The sequence below is a fragment of the Cupressus sempervirens genome, chromosome 6 (assembly GCF_028749045.1).
Source record: "Cupressus sempervirens isolate cs-2001-9-10 chromosome 6, ASM2874904v1, whole genome shotgun sequence".
Classification (NCBI taxonomy): domain Eukaryota; kingdom Viridiplantae; phylum Streptophyta; class Pinopsida; order Cupressales; family Cupressaceae; genus Cupressus; species Cupressus sempervirens.
The window spans coordinates 713,013,120-713,034,576 of NC_143123.1; the positions used below are offsets into that span (position 1 = coordinate 713,013,120).

Below are 21,457 nucleotides of genomic sequence, written 5' to 3' on the forward strand. Positions count from 1 at the left end.
AAAATACAAGTAACACTATGCTTGAGTTTTACAACTCAATGCAACCGAAAAGAAATGTCCTCATGCAACCTCAAAGCAGCTCAACAAGGGCACCCATAAGAGGCCTTGTTGGTATGCTTTAGATTGGAGGGATGTGGATGTGCTCTCCCAAAACATGACTATTGAATCCCAATGTGGTAAAATGCAATGACAATGATACTATGCTAAGATGAATGGTGAATGCTTTAAAAAATGGCTATGGAAGCAACCGTGCTTGAAAGTAGTCAAGGGATGTGAGTGTGGATGTAAGAAATAAACTAAGTTAACAATGCAAATGAAATGAAAATCTAGCAACTACCAAAGGTTAGGAGCAATGCAAATCATAAAATCACTAAAGAGCTCTAACACTAAACTAGCATGATGACAATGCAAATGAGGGAGATGAAAAATGTTTGAGACAAGGGCTCTATTTATAGGTTTGAGAGAGGCCTTGGGGAGGTGGCATCTATGTGGCATCCACATAGGTGCCACAAGGGAGACACATGGGCTAAATGACAAACTATGCAAAGGTCAAAAAGAGCCTTTAATATTTGAGAGGCTCAAGATGTGCTCACACATGTGTGAGCAACCTCGGGGGAAGGAGTGAGGGACAAATGTGTAAGAGATGTAAGAGACATAAATGAAGTGGAAGGTTTATTGGATCAAGAGCTTCTCACACATGTGTGAGCAAACACTTAAGGACTAAAAGGTGTTTAAGGTAAATAAGTGGGATTAAGTAGTGGGTAGGCTTAGAAGGATGAGAGTGATGCGTGTAACCTAGGTTTTATGATAGGATTAACTCTATATTTGAACTTGATAAGAAAAATAGATAGTGATAATTAATATTGATTAGATATTCATTTGTGAGGTGGAAGATAAAAATGATTTTTTTAAAAGTTAATCCACTTGTCACCAATGTGGAAAAGGTAAAGTTGCAATTAATGCATTCATTAATGCATGATAGAATTGTAAGAAAATAATTGTATTTTCTTACAAATGAAAAAAATAAACATCAATGTAAAACTAATAATAAATATATTTAAAATAAGAAATATACAACATTTAACTTGGTAAGAAAAATAGATAGTGATAATTTATATTGATTAGGCATTCATTTGTCAATAGAAGATAAAAATATTATTTTTATGAAAAGTTAATCTATTCTCACAAATGTGGAAAAATAAAGTTGTAATTAATGCATGATAGGCTTGTTACAAAATATTTGTATTTTTGTTGGAGAAAATTGAATTTTCTTCCTACCATAAATAGTATGGTAGAATAGAATGAATGAAAAATGTAATTTATAAAATAATAAAAAATTAGAAAAATATATAAATATTTGAAGTTTCTTTTAATCTTTTAAATTCTATGAATTATTGGTCAATTGAATTGAAGAATTCCAATACTTTCAAAAAAGAATAATAATAATAATAATCAACATTAAACCTTCCAAATTATAAACATAATTGAGATAATGCATCTTTTAAATTACAAAAATCTCTATTGCAATCTCTATTGCACCACATTGAACTAGCATGTCAAAATATTCTTTTAAATTCTATGAATTATTAATCAATTGAATTGAAGAATTCCAATACTTTCAAAAAAGAATAATAATAATAATCAACATTAAACCCTCCAAATTATGAACATAATTGAAATAATGTATCTTTTAAATTACAAAAATCTCTATTGCACCGACATTGAATTAGCGTGTCAAAATATTCACCGTAGTAAAAGTTTTGAAGCTTGACATTGAATTAGCGTGTCAAAATATTCACCGTACTAAGAGTTTTGAAGCTTGAAATCTGCAGGGCTCGCTAATTTCCGGGAATGATATCCCCGGATATGGCTTCCCAGTTGTTTCAGGAGTGTTAAATTCGTTCTCACTTTTTTGGAAAATCGTACAAAATCATTCTGCCAAATGTCGTTTCCGAGGGGGAATTTCGCACTAGGCCGCTCAGTTGAGTAAAATTCTTACTCGCGTATGTTCGTTGAAATTTTCAGTTTTATATTGTCTGAAATTAAACCTTTTTGGGCTTTGCAGCAGCGGTTAGTTGGACAAAGTTTGGAAAGTGATTGGAGGGTGCACAGCAACAGCAACAGAGCTTACTATTGCAATTATTCAAACTCGAATCCGGATCCCAACGCCCCGCCCCCTGCAGTTCCTATGCCCGAGATTAATCCTTACCAGCAGCCTCCTTGGGGTTGGCCAACATATGTAACGGGGGATTCTCACTACAGGGCAGTCAATGAAACAAATGCCAATTTCAGAAGTAATGAAAGCTATGGCGAAAGATTGCGCAGCAGGCCTCCTTACAGGGGCGCAAATGACAACGTAAGAGGCCATTATTTGCCCCCAAATGGGTATTTCAGCCCAAATTCACCTATAGTGCCCAGGAATTTTGGTAGGCAATTGCGTCTACAGCCTCCCGATGATCATCGGCACTGGCAGTATGCTCTCAGGCTACCTCCATCTCAGCATGGTATGCTATTATTTACTTCATTATTAATTTTATTTACTGTCAAATTTCTCTCGTGGTGTTTGCTTAGGCTTTGATGCCAGAGGTAAGAGTATTTCTCTCATGCGCTACCGTTGAAGTCCATTGAACGAGCTAATGATCATGAAGAAATACTTCAGCCTTCAATACGAAGACATCTAGATGTAACACGTCACGGAATCCCTTTAGAAACTAGAAAGAGATAATAAACTGCTCAAAGGACAAGTAAGCAAATTGCAAAACATTATGGAAATGTAGCAAGTTTCATACTTTAGAAGCGAGTAATCATAACCTAAGAACCTCCTTTCAATCAAAACAAAGGGAATCTCATAAATGAAGGGCAAAAATCTACTCCTTTATCTTGACCAAAATTGAATTGAGAAGAATGTCTTCGTTCTTCGATTTTCGGGAGCCATGGGCTCTTCTTGGTCATCATTGTCTGGAAAGAGAAAAATCCATCAAGTCGAGGTTGCCTTTGGAGGATGAACCTAAAATAAAATTCTTGAATAAAGAACCAGAGGAAAAGAGCTTCAACTTTAAATAATGGGTGGAGGAACTAACAATAGCACTTCGGCTGTACTTTCAGGAGACCCCAAGCTCTACATTTTGAATGTTCGTGGAGTCTTTTCGGGACAGCGCATTACAATTCTTATAGACAGTGCAGCTATGTATAATTTTATTGATGAAGGATTGGTGAGCAATAGAGGCCTTGGGAGGAAGGAGTTCAGTGGCTTTAATAGCATCGTTGCAGAAGGATATGCAATTCATCGCACAAAGAGAGTGAGATACCTTAACTTTTACCTTAGGGGAGTACAAAATATGTGAATACTTTAGATGGGTTTTAGGTGCGCAGTGGCTATACCCCTTCGGGGAATTACTCAAAACTATTTATCAGGGGAACTCAAGTTTAAATTAGACAACAATAAGGTTGTGCTTAGAGAATTTTCTAATGGGACACCTAGGATAGTAATCTGAAAGAGGATGGAGATATTCCTTCTGTAAGGACCAAATTGTACTGCCTTTCAATTGCCTTATTAGCTCATTAGAATCGGCTTTCAATTTGTCGACATTGTTCTTCATTTCAGGGTCATACAGAATGGCTGGAACTAGAAGCTCTAGTGTCGTTGCCCGGGCTGAAAAGAAGAGGCCCTTTAAAATCAATGCAGTGTGGTCTCTTTGGCAATATTCAACAATGACTAAACCAAATTGGGTGGTGGGAGTTTTCTTTGCCAGCATAACTATTGATATGATATGATATGATAGATTTTAATGATGTCCACGAGACTAAAGTAGCCTATGGGCCTATGGGACCCACACGATCACTCCCCCAAGGCAGGAGCGGAACTAATTTAGCTGCAAAGTTTTGGTTAACTTGTCTCTCCTTCTCTGAAGTTTGATAATCAGAGCCACTGTTCTCTTCACTTGATCTTCCTCGAATAAGTAGTTGAAGTCCTTGTTCTGCAATATATTGTAACATAGGGTATACCAGCTTATAAGAGTCAAATAAAAAAGGTTGCTTTATGATCTAATATTGGTTTGTGTTAGGCTGCCAACATGAGAAGTAACAAATGAAAGGGCCTTGTGCATCGTCTTCTCAGGAAAAGTTTGCAAAAACCTCCTAGTGGCTTCACACAACCAGCTGACCCACGTTCCTCCATGCCAATGCCACAATCTTCATGAAAAGAGGCCCACTGGACAAGACCTTCAAAAATATAATCCGAGAGATTGCAGATTAGAGCATTACTCATTGCATTTATGGAAATAGGCTTACTTTTAACATTTTTAGATCATGTTATTTGGTGAGATAGGGTGAGTACCCTTTGCAATATTCCTTCTAATTATGTTAGTCTTGGGAATGAAAAGGTGCAACAACTTTATTGGCAAAGGCAAAAGCTTTAGTAGAGAGATAAGCGCAATTAAGGGTATATGGCCCAAAACAGTTGTGTCCATTATTTTTGATGGGTGGAAAGATTATAATAAAAATAAAAATATAATATTATGCTTTATTTTAAATATTCTACTATTTGTCATATATGAATTTAATTTTTATGAGTTCTCTGTTCTTATAATTTATAAATTTTTAACACACACACACACATATATACATACATGTCCCTGTATCCAAGATAAAATATTTGTACCCAAGATAAAATATTTGCCATATCATTATACCAGGTTCCAGTTCTCGTACCTGCACCTGTACCTGAATCAGTAACTTAGGTTTTTCTCAACATCTCAACTAGATGCCTGATTTCTTGCTCAAAGTGCTTATCTTCAGAAATCCCAAAAGCCTTAGGATAAGGGTCTCGAGGATACTGTTTTCTGTGTTGGATTGTGCTGGGACATAATACAAAGATCAGGATTCTATATTTATTCTTTACATATATATGGTTCTTGATTAAAGGAGCCATCATCTTTCTGTGGTCCTTGGCCTTCTATGGAGATGGCAGTAGGGATGCCACCTAACCTGTAAGGTTCATTCTATATCCTCATGACATGTCTAAGACCAAGGGGAAGACTGAAACTGTAACAAACTACTGGTATTGATTATTTAGTGTAATGGATCCTAGTTGATCAATCATGAAGCCATGGTGTGGATGTAGAATATTGTGTTTATTTAATGCCTTTGTCGAATGTTCTATCCCCGTCTTTCATTATAAACGGAATGATCCTGACTTCTGATTTCTAATTGAAGATGGACTAATTGATTTGTATTCACTCCACCGCACTTAAAGGGGTCACAACCGCGTATGCAATAAGGTGGAACAAGCCTATTTCCTTATAGAAGTCCACATCTTTGAAGTCTATGATTTCATGTATTCGGTCGCAGGGGCTCAGCTCTTTCTTCTCTTATGTCGCAATTGTCGAATCTCACAGGCATATAGATCAAGGAATGTGAGGAAAAACAAAGTCCCATTAATGAAGTTCACTAGTAGATAGGGTAAAAGTAATCAGTGATTAACAGAGAGAAACTCAACAATATAACTCTAAATTGCTAAGCCATGATTAAAGGGGCGTTCTCTGTTGTATTTATGGGGATGATTGAGAAAAATAGAAGATAGTGTCAAAGGTTTCAATGCTATCCAAATAAGCCTTCAAGGAAGTGATTCAACTAAGACCTTTATTTTCTAAGTGATTCCAACTCATGAAAGTCGCAAATGTTTGAGAAAGAGATCTCACCAATAGATATATAGCATTGCTAGCATTTGATTCTACGGGACATTCTGATGCAAAGAATGTGGAACAAATCCATTTTTACGATGACGAGGAAAGGAAGTATGAATCGATAGTTGTCATTAACTGACAAGCAAATTTTAATTTACCTCATCAGAGGAGTCCCATCATAGCAATCGACTTTGCTTTGAGATGCATTTCAAAAGAGTGCAAAACTATTATAGACTCATAGCGTGTTACTTGAGCAAGATGGATGGATCATAATTTCTTTGTGAGGATGTAGATGGGCGGCATTGTGCCTTATATACCTTGATCCATTACAGGATTTGGAGATGCATCGATGATGCTTATATTATCACTAAATAAATAAATAAATAAAAGATTACAATCACATTATAAAATAAAAATAATACACATCAACACCAAATAATCCAATAAATAGTTTTAAAGTGACCATCAAACATTCATAACCATTTAAATAATAGCTACAACTGAACCGAGGAAGACATTGTAGACAAGTCAACCTGATAATATCAAATCAGCAATGCATGATAACCAGATAGAATCCCATCGGCAGCTTGAATAGAGAACAAAAACAATTCCTTCCATTATAGTAATCTTATGATGGCTTTCAACACAAGATATATAGAACAATGGATAAGGGTCGAAGGAAAATTCAGAATTGTCAAACCTTGTGTGGAGATGGCCAAAGGAGTATTGAGCCTCTTGGCCATTGCTAAAGATTTACAAGATCATGTCTTTTGACATGGAAATGACTCCGGTTGCTCTTATTGTGTCCCTCTCATAGTACAAATATACTAAGGTTCTGGATCTATTAAGTAGAAAGAAGGTTGATGCAAAATTTTTCAACGATATTGTTGGAAATTTGTTCAGCGCTGCCCTCGGGATTCATGACAAGGTCTTAATTGCCTTTTGTGTACTATAAGTTGAGTGGTTGTATAGGGCATTGATAGATCAATCTTTTGGTGTAATGGAAACCCCACTTTAACAAGTGGTATCGAGCTTGGTCATAGGTTCGAATCCTCAGACCCTTAGGTAACGCTGAGGGGGAGATTGTTGGAAATTTGTTTAGTGCTCCCTTTGGGATTTGCGACAAGGGCTTAACCGTCTCTTGTGTACTGTAAGTTGAGTGGTTGTATCAGGCATTGATAGATTGATCTTTTGGTGCAACGCCAACCCCACTTTAATAGATATAAGAGTGGGAATTTTACATTGTGACAGGGAATAATATCCAATGTTCCATTCCCATTTGACAAATGCTTATATGGAGGCATTTTTTGACTTGACAGATATGGACCTTCATCAAAGCAACTTTTATCAAGGATGCATAGATAAGTATTCATTAGTTTTGAGTATTACATTTATTCACTATATTCTCTCTTTTAATTGTATGTGCAATAAGAGTCATTTCCCTTGATCTTTTTTTTTCTGTTTTGAGGATGTCCTTGTAGGAAAAGAAGGCTGGTGCTTTACACATGCTACCAAAATATTGTGTAGATTCAATCTTATGATAGTAGCTCGAAAGAAGCTGTGATCTAAATTTGATTAGTCATCTGATGATCAGACTGGATAAAGTAAGGCTCTTAAAGCGAATATTCTTGATGATTGAGATTATCAGTATTCTTCCATTAAGAGGGAGTCTGACACTTCTTTAAAGGCAATGTAAGAGTTCAGAAGGTTGATATTCAGAGGGAGTCTAAAAATACATGGTGTGATTGCATAATTTTAAATGGGCCTACCCATGTATACATCACGAGGAAGTAATGACTTGTCAGAAAAAGTCGGAAGATTGATATCAGATTCAGAGGGAGTTTGACAAACATCCTTAGGGAAAGAGAGCTCTAAGGGATTAACTAGAGGACCTGACTTCCTAGGATCATTTTTCCGAGGGAGAATTTTGAAGTGTAATCTCTTCTCTTTAAGGGAAAAGTTTGAAGTGAAATTCCTTGTAATACATATCTCTCTATGAGAGAGAATTTGAGGTGAAGCCCTTGTTCCACCCTCTGACTTGGTTCATGGTGGTTACTATTTTGTATATGTGGATTATGTCATGAAAGGTGACGATCTTTCATTGACATATATAAACAGAAGGTAACCATTGTAAGGTGATGATCTTAGAAATGGTAGACTTGTTATCGTGACAGACTTCATTAAGTTGTTGTCCTGGAGTGTCGTAAGTCATGATTACGAATGTGTTATGATCAGACTTCATTAATTTGTTGTCTCGGAGTGCCGGAGATCATAATACTTGTCATGATAGAGTTCAGGGCATTCTAATTTTTGTTAATCAGATCGACTTAATTGTCCTTGAGAACCGGAAATCAGATAACTTAATTCTCTTGATAGATATCTCTTATTTGATGCCATTGCACATACCAAAAGAATATTAGTATGATGAATATCATATGATTGATATTTCTTGTTGAATCATACTTCAGATTATATTGAAAGGTAACATCTAAGTTGATGGATATATATTGATATCCTTAAAAATGTCATTCCAAAAATATCATACTAAGATGATATCTCTTCATATACTTGAGACTATAATGTGTTCGAAATGTGTTCTATAACAATCCTCCCCAGCTAAGAGGGAGTGCTAATGTTCTAGCATCTGTCAGATTGAATTGATCTAGAGCTAATCTCTAATGGTTATAGGTTAAACATTGTTGCATTTGATTGATCATAAATTATATATATATATATTGCTGTTAACAATGTCTAATGATTATTAACTTACCATAACCAATAATCATTAACATAGAGACATGTCTCTTCTACTCCTATATATATGCATTTAGATCTGCACTTGGAACACACAGAAATATAGTAGTGTTATTACATTTGCAATACATGTTATTTAATGTTAATATAAGCATCATCGATGCATCTCCAAATCCTATAATGAATCAAGGTATATAATGCACAGAGCCGCCCATCTACATCCTCACAAAGAAATTATGATCCGTCCATCTTGCTCAAGTAACACGCTATTAGTCTATAGTAGTTTTGCACTCTTTTGAAGTGCATCTCAAAGCAAAGTCAATTGCTAGGATGGGACTCCTATGATGAGGTAAATTAAAATCTGCATGTCGGTTAATGACAATTGTCGATTCATACTTCCTTTCCTCATCATCGTAAAAATGGATTTGTTCCACGTTCTTTGCATCAGAGTGTCTTGTAGAATCAAATGCTAGCGATGCTATACATCTATCAGTGAGATCTCTTTCTCAAACATTTGCGACTTTCATGAGTTGGAATCACTTAGAAAATAAATCTCTTAGTTGAATCGCTTCCTTGAAGGCTTATTTGGATAGAATTGAAAACTTTGACACTATCTTCTATTTTTCTCAATCATCCCCATGGATACAACAGAGAACGCCCCTTTAATCATGGCTTGGCAATTTAGAGTTATATTGTTGAGTTTCTCTCTGTTAATCTTTGATTACTTTTACCCTATCTACTGGCGAACTTCATTAATGGGTCTTTGTTTTTCCACACATTCCTTGATTTATGTGCTTGTGAGATTCAACAATTGCGACGTAAGAGAAGAAAGAGTTGAGCCCTTGGGACCGAATACATGAAATCATAGACTTCGAAGATGTGGACTTTTATAAGGAAATAGGCTTGCTCCACCTTATTGCGTGATGCGGTTGTGACCCCTTTCAATGTGTGGTGGAGTGACTACAAATCAATTAGTCCATATTCGACTAGAAATGAGAAGCAAGGATCATTCGGTTTATAATGAAAGACGGGGAAAGAACATTCAACAGAGGCATCACCATAAATTCCACGCCATAGACCATGATCACCGTAAATTCTATGATTCTCTGAAGTGTTGATTGCGGTGCTTCTTTTCATATGACTCTCTGTTGAGAAGTTTTCAAAACATATCGGGAAGGCTCAATTCATAATGTTTAACTAGGTAATGGTGAAGAATGTGAAGTTGCAGCTGAAGGGAATGTGGTGTTAAAAGTAAAAATGATCAAAATGAACATGTATTGCTGCTAAAGAATGTGGGTCATATCCCCCAACTGTTTAAAAATCTGATCTCTGTGGGAATGTTGACTGGTCAAGGATATAAAATTGATCATCGATTGAGTTTTATTCACAAAACTCAGTAATGCTTTTTAATTTGCATTCCATGTCATTGTTTTTACTTTCTTTTCACTCCGTATTGTTCAACACGTCATCGTGCAACTTCCTTCCTTTTATTGGAGGCCTTTTCACGTGGTGACAATGTTCTATTGTCAACACACAGGTGTCTAGTGCTGCAAGGATTTGATGCCTGATTTTAATCATAACAGATGCCCAAAGTCGTCACCTCAATTTCTCTGCCTTTCATTGCAATATCGCTCGTATTTATCCTTCGTTCATTGTCTGCTTTGTCTCCTATGTGTTGTCCAGTACATTCTTTTGTCTTAGTGTTCCGTCTATTTTATATCTTCTAATCTATACATATACGTTCTTTGTTATTGTTCTCTCTCTCTCTCTCACACACACACATATCAAATTAACAAGTCTTCATTTCTCTTATCACATACTATTGCCTCTTTTGCTATTCCCAGAAATTCGAATCTGCTCTGATAACATGTTGTGAAATAGGATCTCTGCAAATGTAATAACACTAGTATATTTCTGTGTGTTCCAAGTGCAGATCTAAATGCATATATATAGGAGTAGAAGAGACATGTCTCTATGTAAATGAATATTGGTTATGGTAAGTTAATAAGCAATATATATATATGTAATTGTTTACTGTACAGGTCAAACGGAAGCTAGAGTCACTCTTCATCGGTATGATGGTAGTGGCAGTGGAGTGTGATGTGACAGGGATTTTTATATTAGAATGTAACGCAAAACAAAGACTTTATTCATATAAGCAATATGCATTTCCAATTACAATGATTACAATGATGATCCAATAGTCTATTCGGATGATGTACATATAATTTTCCGAAGGGGTGACTCAATTGTTATGCGCCCTTTCGGATACAACTCTACCCGTCGGCTACAATATGGATTTTACCGACAACAATGATCAATCAAATGCAACAATGTTTAACCTATAACCATTAGAGATTAACTCTAGATCAATTCAATCTGACAGATGTTACAACATTAACAATGTATAGGTATTCTAGGCAGAGAGAAAGATGAGCAAAGAAGTAGTTGGTTGCAGTGTTGTATAGATAAAGATTTGATGAACTTCCATGCTCTAACAAAACTTCTAGTTGTATTCATTTCCTCAGCCAGCCATGAAGATGAACAAAGCATAGCTTTTTAGTGGTCGAGCTTTTATTCATATTTTTTTTTCTAGCATAAATACCGGTGTCTTGTTATGTGAATGGTTTCGATGGATTGGTATTTAAATTCTTGTAGTATTTGAAGTTTCATTGTCAACAAAGACACTGGGAAATAGTTTCAACATGGCTGCATATGTTTCATTGCTGTATTAGTTAATTTTTGCTTTGACTGTGATAATTACTCGGAGAGCAGCACATGCTGTAGATAAGGCTGTTTACACATCTGATTTTTCAGCTGTGCAGTCGTGTATTTTGCTCATGAGAATAGTGGAATCAGTCACGATGTAGATTGCAACATATAGCTTAGCAAACACGAATTTTTGCATAGATAGAATGTGAACAGCTTATTTTAAACATGTGCATTGATGAATTATTCATGAAAAATTTCAATATTAATACTGAAAGTTCTGAACTGCTATCTTCTTTTGGTTATGGAGTTTCACTATAAAGATCTGACTAGTGGCAGGATGGATGTTTCCATGAATTTTGGATTTGGCCTTTTTTTTCAATCTTAATTCAGATTATTGTTTTCCTCTCCATGCCATTGTTCAGTGCTTGCCTTGTGAGTATGCTTGCCGATTGTGCATAGTTGAGATATAAACAATGATAGCAGATTAGCAGTTGCTTGTTTCTTCATGATGAAGATTAAAATAATCACTTAATTTCATTTTGTATATTATCCATAACCCTTGCTGTTATTTTGTCCAATTTTCCAACCTAGGTTTTCCTTTTCAATATGGTAAGCAATATTTGCCCTTGATAAAATATCTATTATAAGTTTATAAGGACCATTTGGGGATGCTTCTTCATAATCTTTCTGCTTTAGAAACACACAAAAATATAAGTTTTGAAGTATATGGATTTTTGCATCTTTGCAGATAATTTCATAATAAATACACTGTCAAATAGATTATATAACCCTGCTTTTCTCCCTGTTTAATGGCAAAGCTAACCACTTTTTGTGAAACTTCTGCAGAACGATTTACAATTCTATCATACAACATTCTTGCTGACTATCTTGTCAGGGATCACTGGCAACAACTTTACCTACACATACCTCGTTATATATTGGACTGGAACTGGCGCAAAAGAAGAATACTATTGGAGTTGGGCCTGTGGTCGGCTGACATCATGTGCCTGCAGGCATGTTAATATTGATTAACTGAATTTACGTATGTAGTTATCAGTTTCTTTCTTGAATGGAATGTGGTTGACTAGAGAGCTTTGGTTTTCTTCTTATTTATGCGAGAGCTGAGGGTGCTTGTATCTGCAACTTCCTTGTCTTTATGATTTTACATCAGAGAAGAAAACATTTCAAGTGGGCAACAAGGTTGATTTAATTAAATAGAACTGACAACTTTGTATCACAGCAGGAGGTGGACAAATACCAAGATCTGTTACTAGAACTAAAACAAAGAGGCTATGGTGGTGTATTTAAGGTATCATCTAGGAATGTTCACAAACTATTTGTATGCTTCTTAGTACAAGGTTGGGATTGGCAAAAAAGATAATTCTTGGTACATTAATAAGTTTTAGTGGCATCCTTACATTTGGTTTTATGTATGGAGCTGACCTACAGAATTCACTATTCAGTTAAAAATTATTCACAAGCATTGAAAATCTATCAGTTTGTTTATGGAAGTCATTTCTTAGGATCAACTAATAAGTGCATATTTGGCTATCTTCTAACATGTGGGTCATGTAAATGATACAAGGATTGCTTCTGGAAAAAGCATTCTTTCTATTGTAATGGATTGCTGAAGCTTAAAAAACCATTCCGCTTGTTGGCTATTGGACATTGTAATCATTAAATTTTGATATATTGGGAATATAAAATTCATCTAGAAACTAAGGTTTTTTATGTATTGAAGGAACGCACTGGCATGGCAAAAGACGGTTGTGCTATTTTCTGGCGGACATCACGGTAATATTTTTAGCTCATGGGTCACACAAGACATTTCTTTGCACTATTTCTTTTTGAATAGACTTTAGACTCATCTAATAGAGCATACCAATTAAGCTTAAAATATTTGAACTCTTTGTTGCTTCAGTTGTTTAGCTTATATATGCTATGTGTTGTACTTGTCTATTCAACTTTCCCATGTGAATAGAAGTATTTTATGTACTTTTTATATGTGGCCGAGCCTCTTTTTTTGGGAAAATTCTTAGATATTTATATGACCTTCTATTGGTAACTTTAACAAATTAGTATACGGGGAATTGGATTTGCAGCCTTCCATCCATAATCAAATGTCTTCATTGTTATACTAGTACTAATGCCTTGTGCTTTGACTGATATGTTGTGCCACTGCTATTTGGTACTTCGAACATGATGGGCCAGAAAATAAATTAAAACATATATAGATGTGTGAAGAAGTCAAGAACATTCTTTGCCTGACCATCCTGAAAAACTTAATGCATTCCAAAATTTTTAAGAAAATATATAATGATTTTTATAAATATCTAGGACAATTAAGTGAAACTTTAATGTACCTCAGTTGGACCGATGCTTACCTTGATATATGCTTATCTTAAAAGACTATCTAGTTGAAGAGAGATGTAATATCCCCAATTTTAGGCCAGACACGGGGGGAAAACAAATTCAATTAATTAAGTTGTCTAAACTAATGTTTTTGGACAACTTTTTTTTTTAATGAATTGTATCTATAAGTTGAATGTTTTATATTAATTAAGTGACTTTGACTGGTGCCCCAAAAATAAATAATAATAAAGTCGCTTTATGTGCAAAAATAAATTAATACTTACAAAAGTGATTCTATATTTGTTTTTGTGGAAGTTGTTGTGGAAGGCTATAAAAGAAAGATGAGGATAAAAAAGGCCATTCTTAATATTTTATGAAATCTTTTTCTTTTGGGAGATTGAACCTTAATTCTTCTCATGGAGTCGCACTTCTCACTTAAGAGGCTTCTCATTCACACTTCCAAATTATAACATGAAATAAGATAAAGTCCCTTATTAATAAATGCCTCATTAGTAACTTTTTATATGAACTCCATTAATTTGCCCAAACCTTTGTTGATGAAGACCACCCACCTGTGCCTCCACTGCACTGCTGAAAGTAGCACTCTCCTCAAAACTTACTAAAAATAGCAAGTCTGCCACAGAGACCCTCAAAACATTCTGCCAGCTCACAAGGGTTGCAACGATGAACTGACCAATCCTAGCCACATGAACCTGCTAAAATGGGGACATTACAATGGATTAAGGTCCCAAACAGCTATTATGCAGGTATGAAAAACTAGCAGCCACTTAGGACACTCAGTAAACAGTATGCAACACCTTCAATCTGTCCTTTCTAATTGAAAAACCATGTTAGTAGTGTAGTCTTCTTTAGCCACCCAACAAGTGCAACGGGGGGCGCCAAAGCCTATGCGACTTGGCCTAAAATTGATATTACCATATTCATCCCTGCATCCCAAATTTGAATTCGGTTTGAATTTGCTGCAAAGTCTTCTGTAGTTAGAGAAATTTGGTTGAAATTTGTTTGAAAGGACCTTGGATGACTTTGCAACAATTTTTGACAAATTAGGACAGAAAAAATGAGCCCATACTGAATTTGTAGCAAATGACTGACTTTGGTTGCTCGACTTTTCAAACAATTTTTTAATTGCCTAATCTTAAAACAACATTGTTTTGGCTTGTTTTTGGGTTTTAGGAAATATTTCACCTTTGTTGACAGGAACCAATATGGTGTGTCCAAAAATGTTTTACTTTTGCTATTTTTTCTTCCGCCTATAGGAATGACAGTCAGGGCACAACTTGGCACATTTTACTTGAAACACAAAGTTTGGTAAAAATGACATTCATCCAAACATTCAACACTTAGAGTTGGTAGAAACACTTTCTTGTAACGACTCACAGCTCACAACTCATAACATTAAGGCATTCAACTCACAATTTATTACGAAGTAATTGTTAAAATACTTGCTTATATTAGCAGACTTAGAGAGGTCTATATATGCAAAAAAATAAAGCAATGTTTCCTTAGGAAATGATTCTAGCTAAAAGAAAGCTAAAGAAAGCCAATAGATAACTATAGCTAACTAAATATTAGAAACATTCTAATATTTACAATAGATTACAAACAGATAATCATTAACTAATAATAGAAGCTTATCTATTTTCGTAATACACTCCCTTTAATGGTTAATCTATCCACAACACCAAGCTGTCCTCTGAATTTGGCAAACTTATTAAGACCAAGGGGCTTGGTGAGAATGTCTGTAGTCTGATTTGTGGTAGGAACATATTGCAAGTCTATTGTCCAGTCTTCAACCAGCTGTCGTGTGTATCTATATGCTTGGTTCGTTCATGGAGACTGAATTTCGTGCTAACTTGATGATGCCTTCGTTATCAAAAAACAAAGTGGTCGGTCCTACTGGTGAGATCTGCATATCCTCAAGCATTCGACGAAGCCAAACAACTTCACAACCTGCCTTGACTGTCCCTCTGTATCCGGCCTCTGTAGAGGAGAGAGAAATTGCCTGCTGCTTCTTATTGGTCCACGTGACGACACCTGATCCCAAACTAAACAAATATCCAAAAGTTGACTTTTTATCATCAACAGAGCTTGCCCAATTTGAATCTATGAACCCACTAAGTGTAGGATTAGAACTTCGAGAGTAAAGAAGTCCATAATATGAAGTGACTTTCACATAACGAAGCACATGCTTTGCTGCCATCCAGTAATCAACTTTAGGAATTGTCATAAAGCGTGAAATATGGCTGATGGCAAAGCTGATATCAGGCTTAGTAACAAAGAGGTAGACAAGGCTGCCTACTAGTTGCCTGTATGTAGTATCATCAATAAGAGGAGAATCACACTTGGCTGATAACTTGAGACCTTTCTCTATGGGTGTAGATGCGAGCTTGCAATCTTGCATATGAAAGTTTTCCAACAGAGCCCTGACATATTTGGACTAAGAGATGAATATACCAAAAGATTGTTGCCAAACCTTAGGCAATAATGCATGAGCCCAAGGTCAGTTATATCAAAAGACTGGCATAAATTATGTTTGATTCCATGAATCAAAGATGCCAAATGGCCGGTGATGATCAAATCATCCACATAAATAATAATCAGAAGGAGGATGTCACTGTCAGTAGTCTTTATGTACAAATTTGAGTTTGAAGAACTCCTTTGGAAGCCTTGATCACTGAGGTACTTATCAATTTCATGTATCATCCCCTAGGGGCTTGCTTCAAGCCATAGAGAGGTTTCACCAATCTGAGAACCTGATGGTCTTTACCAACAACCTTGAAACCAGGAGGTTGCATCATGTAGACCTCTTCGTGGAGATCACCATTTAGGAAAGCACTATTGATGTCCACTGATGAACCTTCCAGCCAAACTGTGCTGCCATGGCTAGGACTAATCTGATTGTGCTCATCTTTGCAGTATGAGTAAAGGTCTCCTCATAATCAATGCCCTTCGCAACTAAACAAGCTTTGTACTTCTCCAAAGTACCATTTGATTTGTATTTGATTTTGTAAACCCATTTGCAGGTTTCTTCCCTGGTGGAAGATCAGAAAGGACCCAGGTGTTATTCTTAAATAGGCTTTGGTGTTCAGATGTCATGGTCTGTTTGCACTTTGGAATTCCTTTAGCCTTAGAGTATGTTTGACGATCAAACACACTGTGAATGTTGGCCATGAGAGCAAAGTTAACATACTCTGTAGGTTTGCTCTTTTTTTCGAGTAGTTCTCCCATCAATGAGCTCATCATCATGAAGATCAACGTCTTAGCCCACCACTTAGGCCGGAGAGGAGAACGACTAGCATTAGTATTAGGAGATGCTTGGCGATCACGTTCCTCAGTAGAAGAATTTGGATCAAACTCAGGTGAAGCATCTACAAATCGAGGTGATCCCGTAGGAGAAGATGGAGGTGTCTATACAGGGATCACTGGTATAACTGGAGCTGTAGGAGCTATTGGAGTCCTCCAATCAGGTGGACCTAATGAAAGCCTAACTCCCAAATCATGAGCCTTCATAGGCTAGTTTGTTGGATTAGGAATAGGAGAAACAAGCATGAATGGTTGTCGCTCCTCATCAAAGACTACATCACGACTATACAGGAGATGAGATGTCCTAGTGTCGATCAAGCAAAAGGCTTTGTGAAGACTATTGTATCTAGCAAGCATTAGTTTTTAACTCTTGCCATCCAACTTGGTGCGTGATGCATTAGGGATCCAAACAAAAGCAAGGGAGCCAAAAACTTTCAAGTGACTGATTGTGGTCTTGTGACCTGACCAGGCCTCTTCCGGAGTCTTACCTTTGACTGCCATTGTGGGAGACCGGTTCAAAAGATAAACTGCAGTGTTGACTGCTTCTGCCCAGAATTTCTTCAGAACATGTTTGTGTTCAAGCATGGATCAAGCCATCTCGGTGATTGTCCTGTTCTGACGTTCAATTACACTGTTCTGTTGTGGCATGTGGGGTGTGGTTAACTGGAGTTTGATGCCATTTGTATCCAGGTAGTTGGAGAAAACATTAGAACAAAATTTTCCCTCGTTGTCTGCTCTAACAGTAATAATAGATTTCCCAGACTCTTTTTCATCTAAAGGTTTAAACTTTTGAAAGACAAGAAATGCATTTGATTTCTTTTTAAGGAAGTACACCCACATTTTTCTATTGAAATCATCAACAAACAACAGAAAATACCTGGACCCAAGAATAGGAGTTGTCATAGGGGCACAGATATCGGCATGAACAAGCTGAAGTATCTAAGAAGCTCGCCATGAATCGTCACTGGTGAAAGGTGTGGGATCTTGCTTCCCAGCTTGGCATGCATTACAAACTCCAAGCTGCTGATTCTGAATCTCTGGCAAACCAACGACAAGCTCTTTGTGAGTAAGTTGAGAGAGATAATGCACATTTAAGTGTCCATACCACTGATGCCAAAGTGTGCTAACAGAGGACCGTCGAGTAGTCATACTAAGTCCTGATAATCACTAGAATCAATAAGGCAGGAAAGATCATGATTCTCAAGACCCACTGCAATAATTGACTGAGTAGCCCGATCAGTGATGGTACACCGATGTGAATTGAAGGTGATATCCCACTGTGGAGGATGTCGCAGTAACTGGTTCACTGGGAGCAGATTTAGTTCCATCCCTGGAACGTAGTACACATCAAGGAAAATGAGATTCCTCCCTACAGATTGAATCTGAGTGTTGCGTTTACCGACAACGGTGTACTCTTCTCCACCACCAAAAATAACAGAATCTGAGTAAGGTTGGTAGTTAGTGAACCGATCTCTACGGTGGGTGAAGTGACGAGAGGCACCTGAGTCGATGATCTAGGCAGACGACTTTCACATTATCAATAGGTCTTTTAGCCATGAAGGTGTAAAAGTTAGATTCCATCTGCTCAATGTACTTTTCTGTTCGCTTTGGGCTGCAAACTTGATTGCTTAGATTGGGCAGCTAAGCATTTTCAACATTGAACCTTCATGTGACCAAACTTATGGTAGTAGTTTCATTGAATGTTCTTATGGGAGCCTCTTGAAGTTGGAGCAGAGGACTTTTGCTAAGACTTGCCTTTATCCTTCTGAAAGGATTTCATACCAAAGGCTTGCTCTATGTAGGTGGATCTGGAACTGCCACCGAAGTGTTGTTTCCGTCAATCTTGCTGAAGTAGAAGTGTGCATCTGTGAACTTCAAATCAACAGTAGAAGAAGTGATGTTGAGAGTCTCCATAAAATGCTCGTAGGACTTCGATAAACTCTGGAAAGTAATAACCACAATGTCCTCTTCCTCCATCTTGTGACCAATGACAAGCAACCGATCACAAATTTCTTGAATCCTGTTTAGTTGAGCCTGGAATGATGTTCACTCATCCATGATAATAGAAAATAGAGTGTTTTTCAAGAAGAAAGCTCTACTTTTGTCAGAAGTCTCATGAAGATTTTTGAGATGTTCCATATCTCGACAACTGTCTTTTCGGATGGAATCTAAGAGAGCTGATCATCAACTATGGATAATTTGAGAAGCATCGCTGCCTCCCAATTATTCAAATCCCATGTATCTTGATTGGTACCAGGGGCAGTCGGACGTTGTGTAACACCTAGAACAATCTGATCGGTATTCCTATATTCAAAAATTGCTATTATTTGTTGCTTCCAAGTGCCATAATTTTGACCATTGAATTTGCAATCATTCTCGAGCAGAATATTAGTCAATAATGCCACAACACGTTCAATGAAAAAGCTTGAAAATTGTGAAGGCACGTTCTTTGAGGCAAAAACAAAAGACCCAAAAAATTTGAAACATGACCTAGAAGAGAACATGAAAAATCCAAAAAGAATATGTTGTCGGTTTCTGGATTTGCTGGCTCAAAAATCGAGGCTCCCATAAAAATCGGACGACAACCTAGTTGAGCTCTCGAAAAACCCACATGAATTTGTAATCAAATTTTTTTTTGAGCTCAAAAATTAGGGTTTCGAACAGAAAAGTCGTAGGCTGAAAAATGCTTGAAATCAATGGTGAATCTGTAGTAAAAGACACTGTTTCTGGGTGCGAATCTATTACTGAGTGTTTTAAGAGACCCTTGTCATCGCTCCCAGCCCCATATGTGTAGAAAAAATGGACGAAAATGCCCAAAAAAAAATCACGTTTTTAAAAAAATGGCCAGAAAAAAAATTTGTGAATATTGATTGTCAATATTCTCAAACAAACCCTAGTTCAAAGCAAATATTTTAGATTTTTTTTCGAAAATAGGGTCTGATAATTTCAAAAAAGAAATTATGATTTTGGATGTTTTTAAAGAAGTGGCTCTGCTAAAATACTTGCTTATGTTAACAGAGGCGGAGAGGTCTATATATACGAAAGAATAAAGCAATGTTTCCTTAGGGAACGATCGTAAAGAATAGAAATATTCTATTATAGCTAAAAGAAAGCTAACAATAACTACAACTAATTAAATATTATAAACATTCTAATATTTGCAATAGATTACAAACAGATAACCATTAACTAATAATAGAAGCTTATGATCATAAATCTACTCACAACTCACAATATAGAGGCACACATTTCTTTCTTTACACCTATATAACGAACCATTCACAGTATAGATGCACATTTGATTCGAAAGCACACACAAGTATACTTTCAGAGTTTCAACTTATCTTTCAATCTTATTGTATAATCTTTTAATCTTTTTGTATCATCTTTTAATCTTATGGACAATGATCGTCTCTGACTCCTTTATTATTTTTGTGATTATCTTTATTGTAAGTATTTTTGTTTTTTATGGAAGAGTAAAAGATTTCAATTTGATATCATTCTGATACCCAAAATCCAAAAAGAAATAATAATATGAATCTAGAGTAATTTTGTTCCCATCTTAGTAATTTTATGGCTTTTTTTTGTTTTTATTTTATTTCGTTGTGTATTGTTTTTAGATTCTATAATTCTACGAATGGTTGCAAGTGGTTTTCGCACCGGAAACGCCCATTTCAAAATAGACAGATGCTCCGCATTATGGAAATATGTGGAAATGGTTCGACCAATACCAGGTGGAGGAGGTTTTGTGTGGATTTGTAGCCATTGCAAAGAGGAATTTAGTAGCTCTTATAGTAGAGTAAAAGCAAATTTGAGCTTTATTCCTCAAAAAGACATTAAATTTTGTAGAGGGCTAAGAGTTGATAGATTCCCTCCTTTGGAACTTTATTGTGAAGATACATTCAAGAAGAAAAATAAGCAGACGAACTTGCTGGGAGGGAAAATTCTTCTCATCATCGATGGCTTCAAGTTCAAATACCACTCTTAATCAACCACCTATAGAGGGCCTTCCATTCTTTCCTTCAGTCTACAGTGGTAGGCTTGGAGTGTCTTGTTTTTCCCTTGGAGTGTGTTATAGATTTTTACTGCAACCTTGTCATCATTATGGAGTAGTTTAATTTCCTTCTCGAAGGCATCTTTCAATTCATTCCATGTTTAGCTGTTTGTCACTGTGAGGTATGTGTAGTAATAAGTCCGCTATACCCTTGAAGGTGGTTGGAAATGCTTTCAACCAATAGTCTTTGTAATTTTGATTGTTGGCTTCCCATATTGCTATACATAACTTATAGTGATGGGCAGGATCCTCAAAACCGTTGTTGTTGAATTTGGGGAGTGTTTGTTTGTGTGGGATATTCATCCTTTACATCCACACAACACCTTGTGCATCGTTAGATTATGGTGGGTAGGTTTGTCCTCCGCGTCCTTGTGCTTCTGTTCCACCACTGGGCTTGTGCAAGTCCTCTTCCCTTCCACCACCATTGTCCCTGCCGTGTTAGTGCCAATACTCCCTCCAATTGGGAGTCTCTAGTTGTGTCTCCTTATCCTTGGCTATGATATAACAAGACTTCCCTATACCTTGTAAGGTGCTTGTAAAGAGGTCGACCACGTCCTCTTCAAGTTCTTTTCCTCGT

The 21,457-nt window shown here is 36.5% G+C and overlaps 1 protein-coding gene across 6 annotated transcripts in view; it reads left to right on the forward strand.

The window, feature by feature from the left end:
• The first annotated feature begins 1,772 nt into the window (after window positions 1-1,772).
• Window positions 1,773-21,457, forward strand: part of LOC149554269 (carbon catabolite repressor protein 4 homolog 6-like) — a 270,686-nt gene continuing 251,001 nt past the window's right edge. For 2 of the 6 annotated variants that reach the window (XR_016353242.1, XR_016353243.1), the window contains exons 1-5: window positions 1,773-1,981; window positions 2,066-2,504; window positions 11,997-12,163; window positions 12,394-12,459; window positions 12,892-12,944. Coding sequence is in view for 3 of the 6 variants with exons in the window: in XM_089789491.1 (XP_089645617.1) it covers window positions 1,943-1,981; window positions 2,066-2,504; window positions 11,997-12,163; window positions 12,394-12,459; window positions 12,892-12,944 (764 nt within the window). In the remaining 3 variants the exon portion in view is untranslated. The remainder of the gene's footprint in view (window positions 1,982-2,065; window positions 2,505-11,996; window positions 12,164-12,393; window positions 12,460-12,891; window positions 12,945-21,457) is intronic. The other 4 variants (XR_016353241.1, XM_089789492.1, XM_089789491.1 and 1 more) reach the window with 4 other exon arrangements.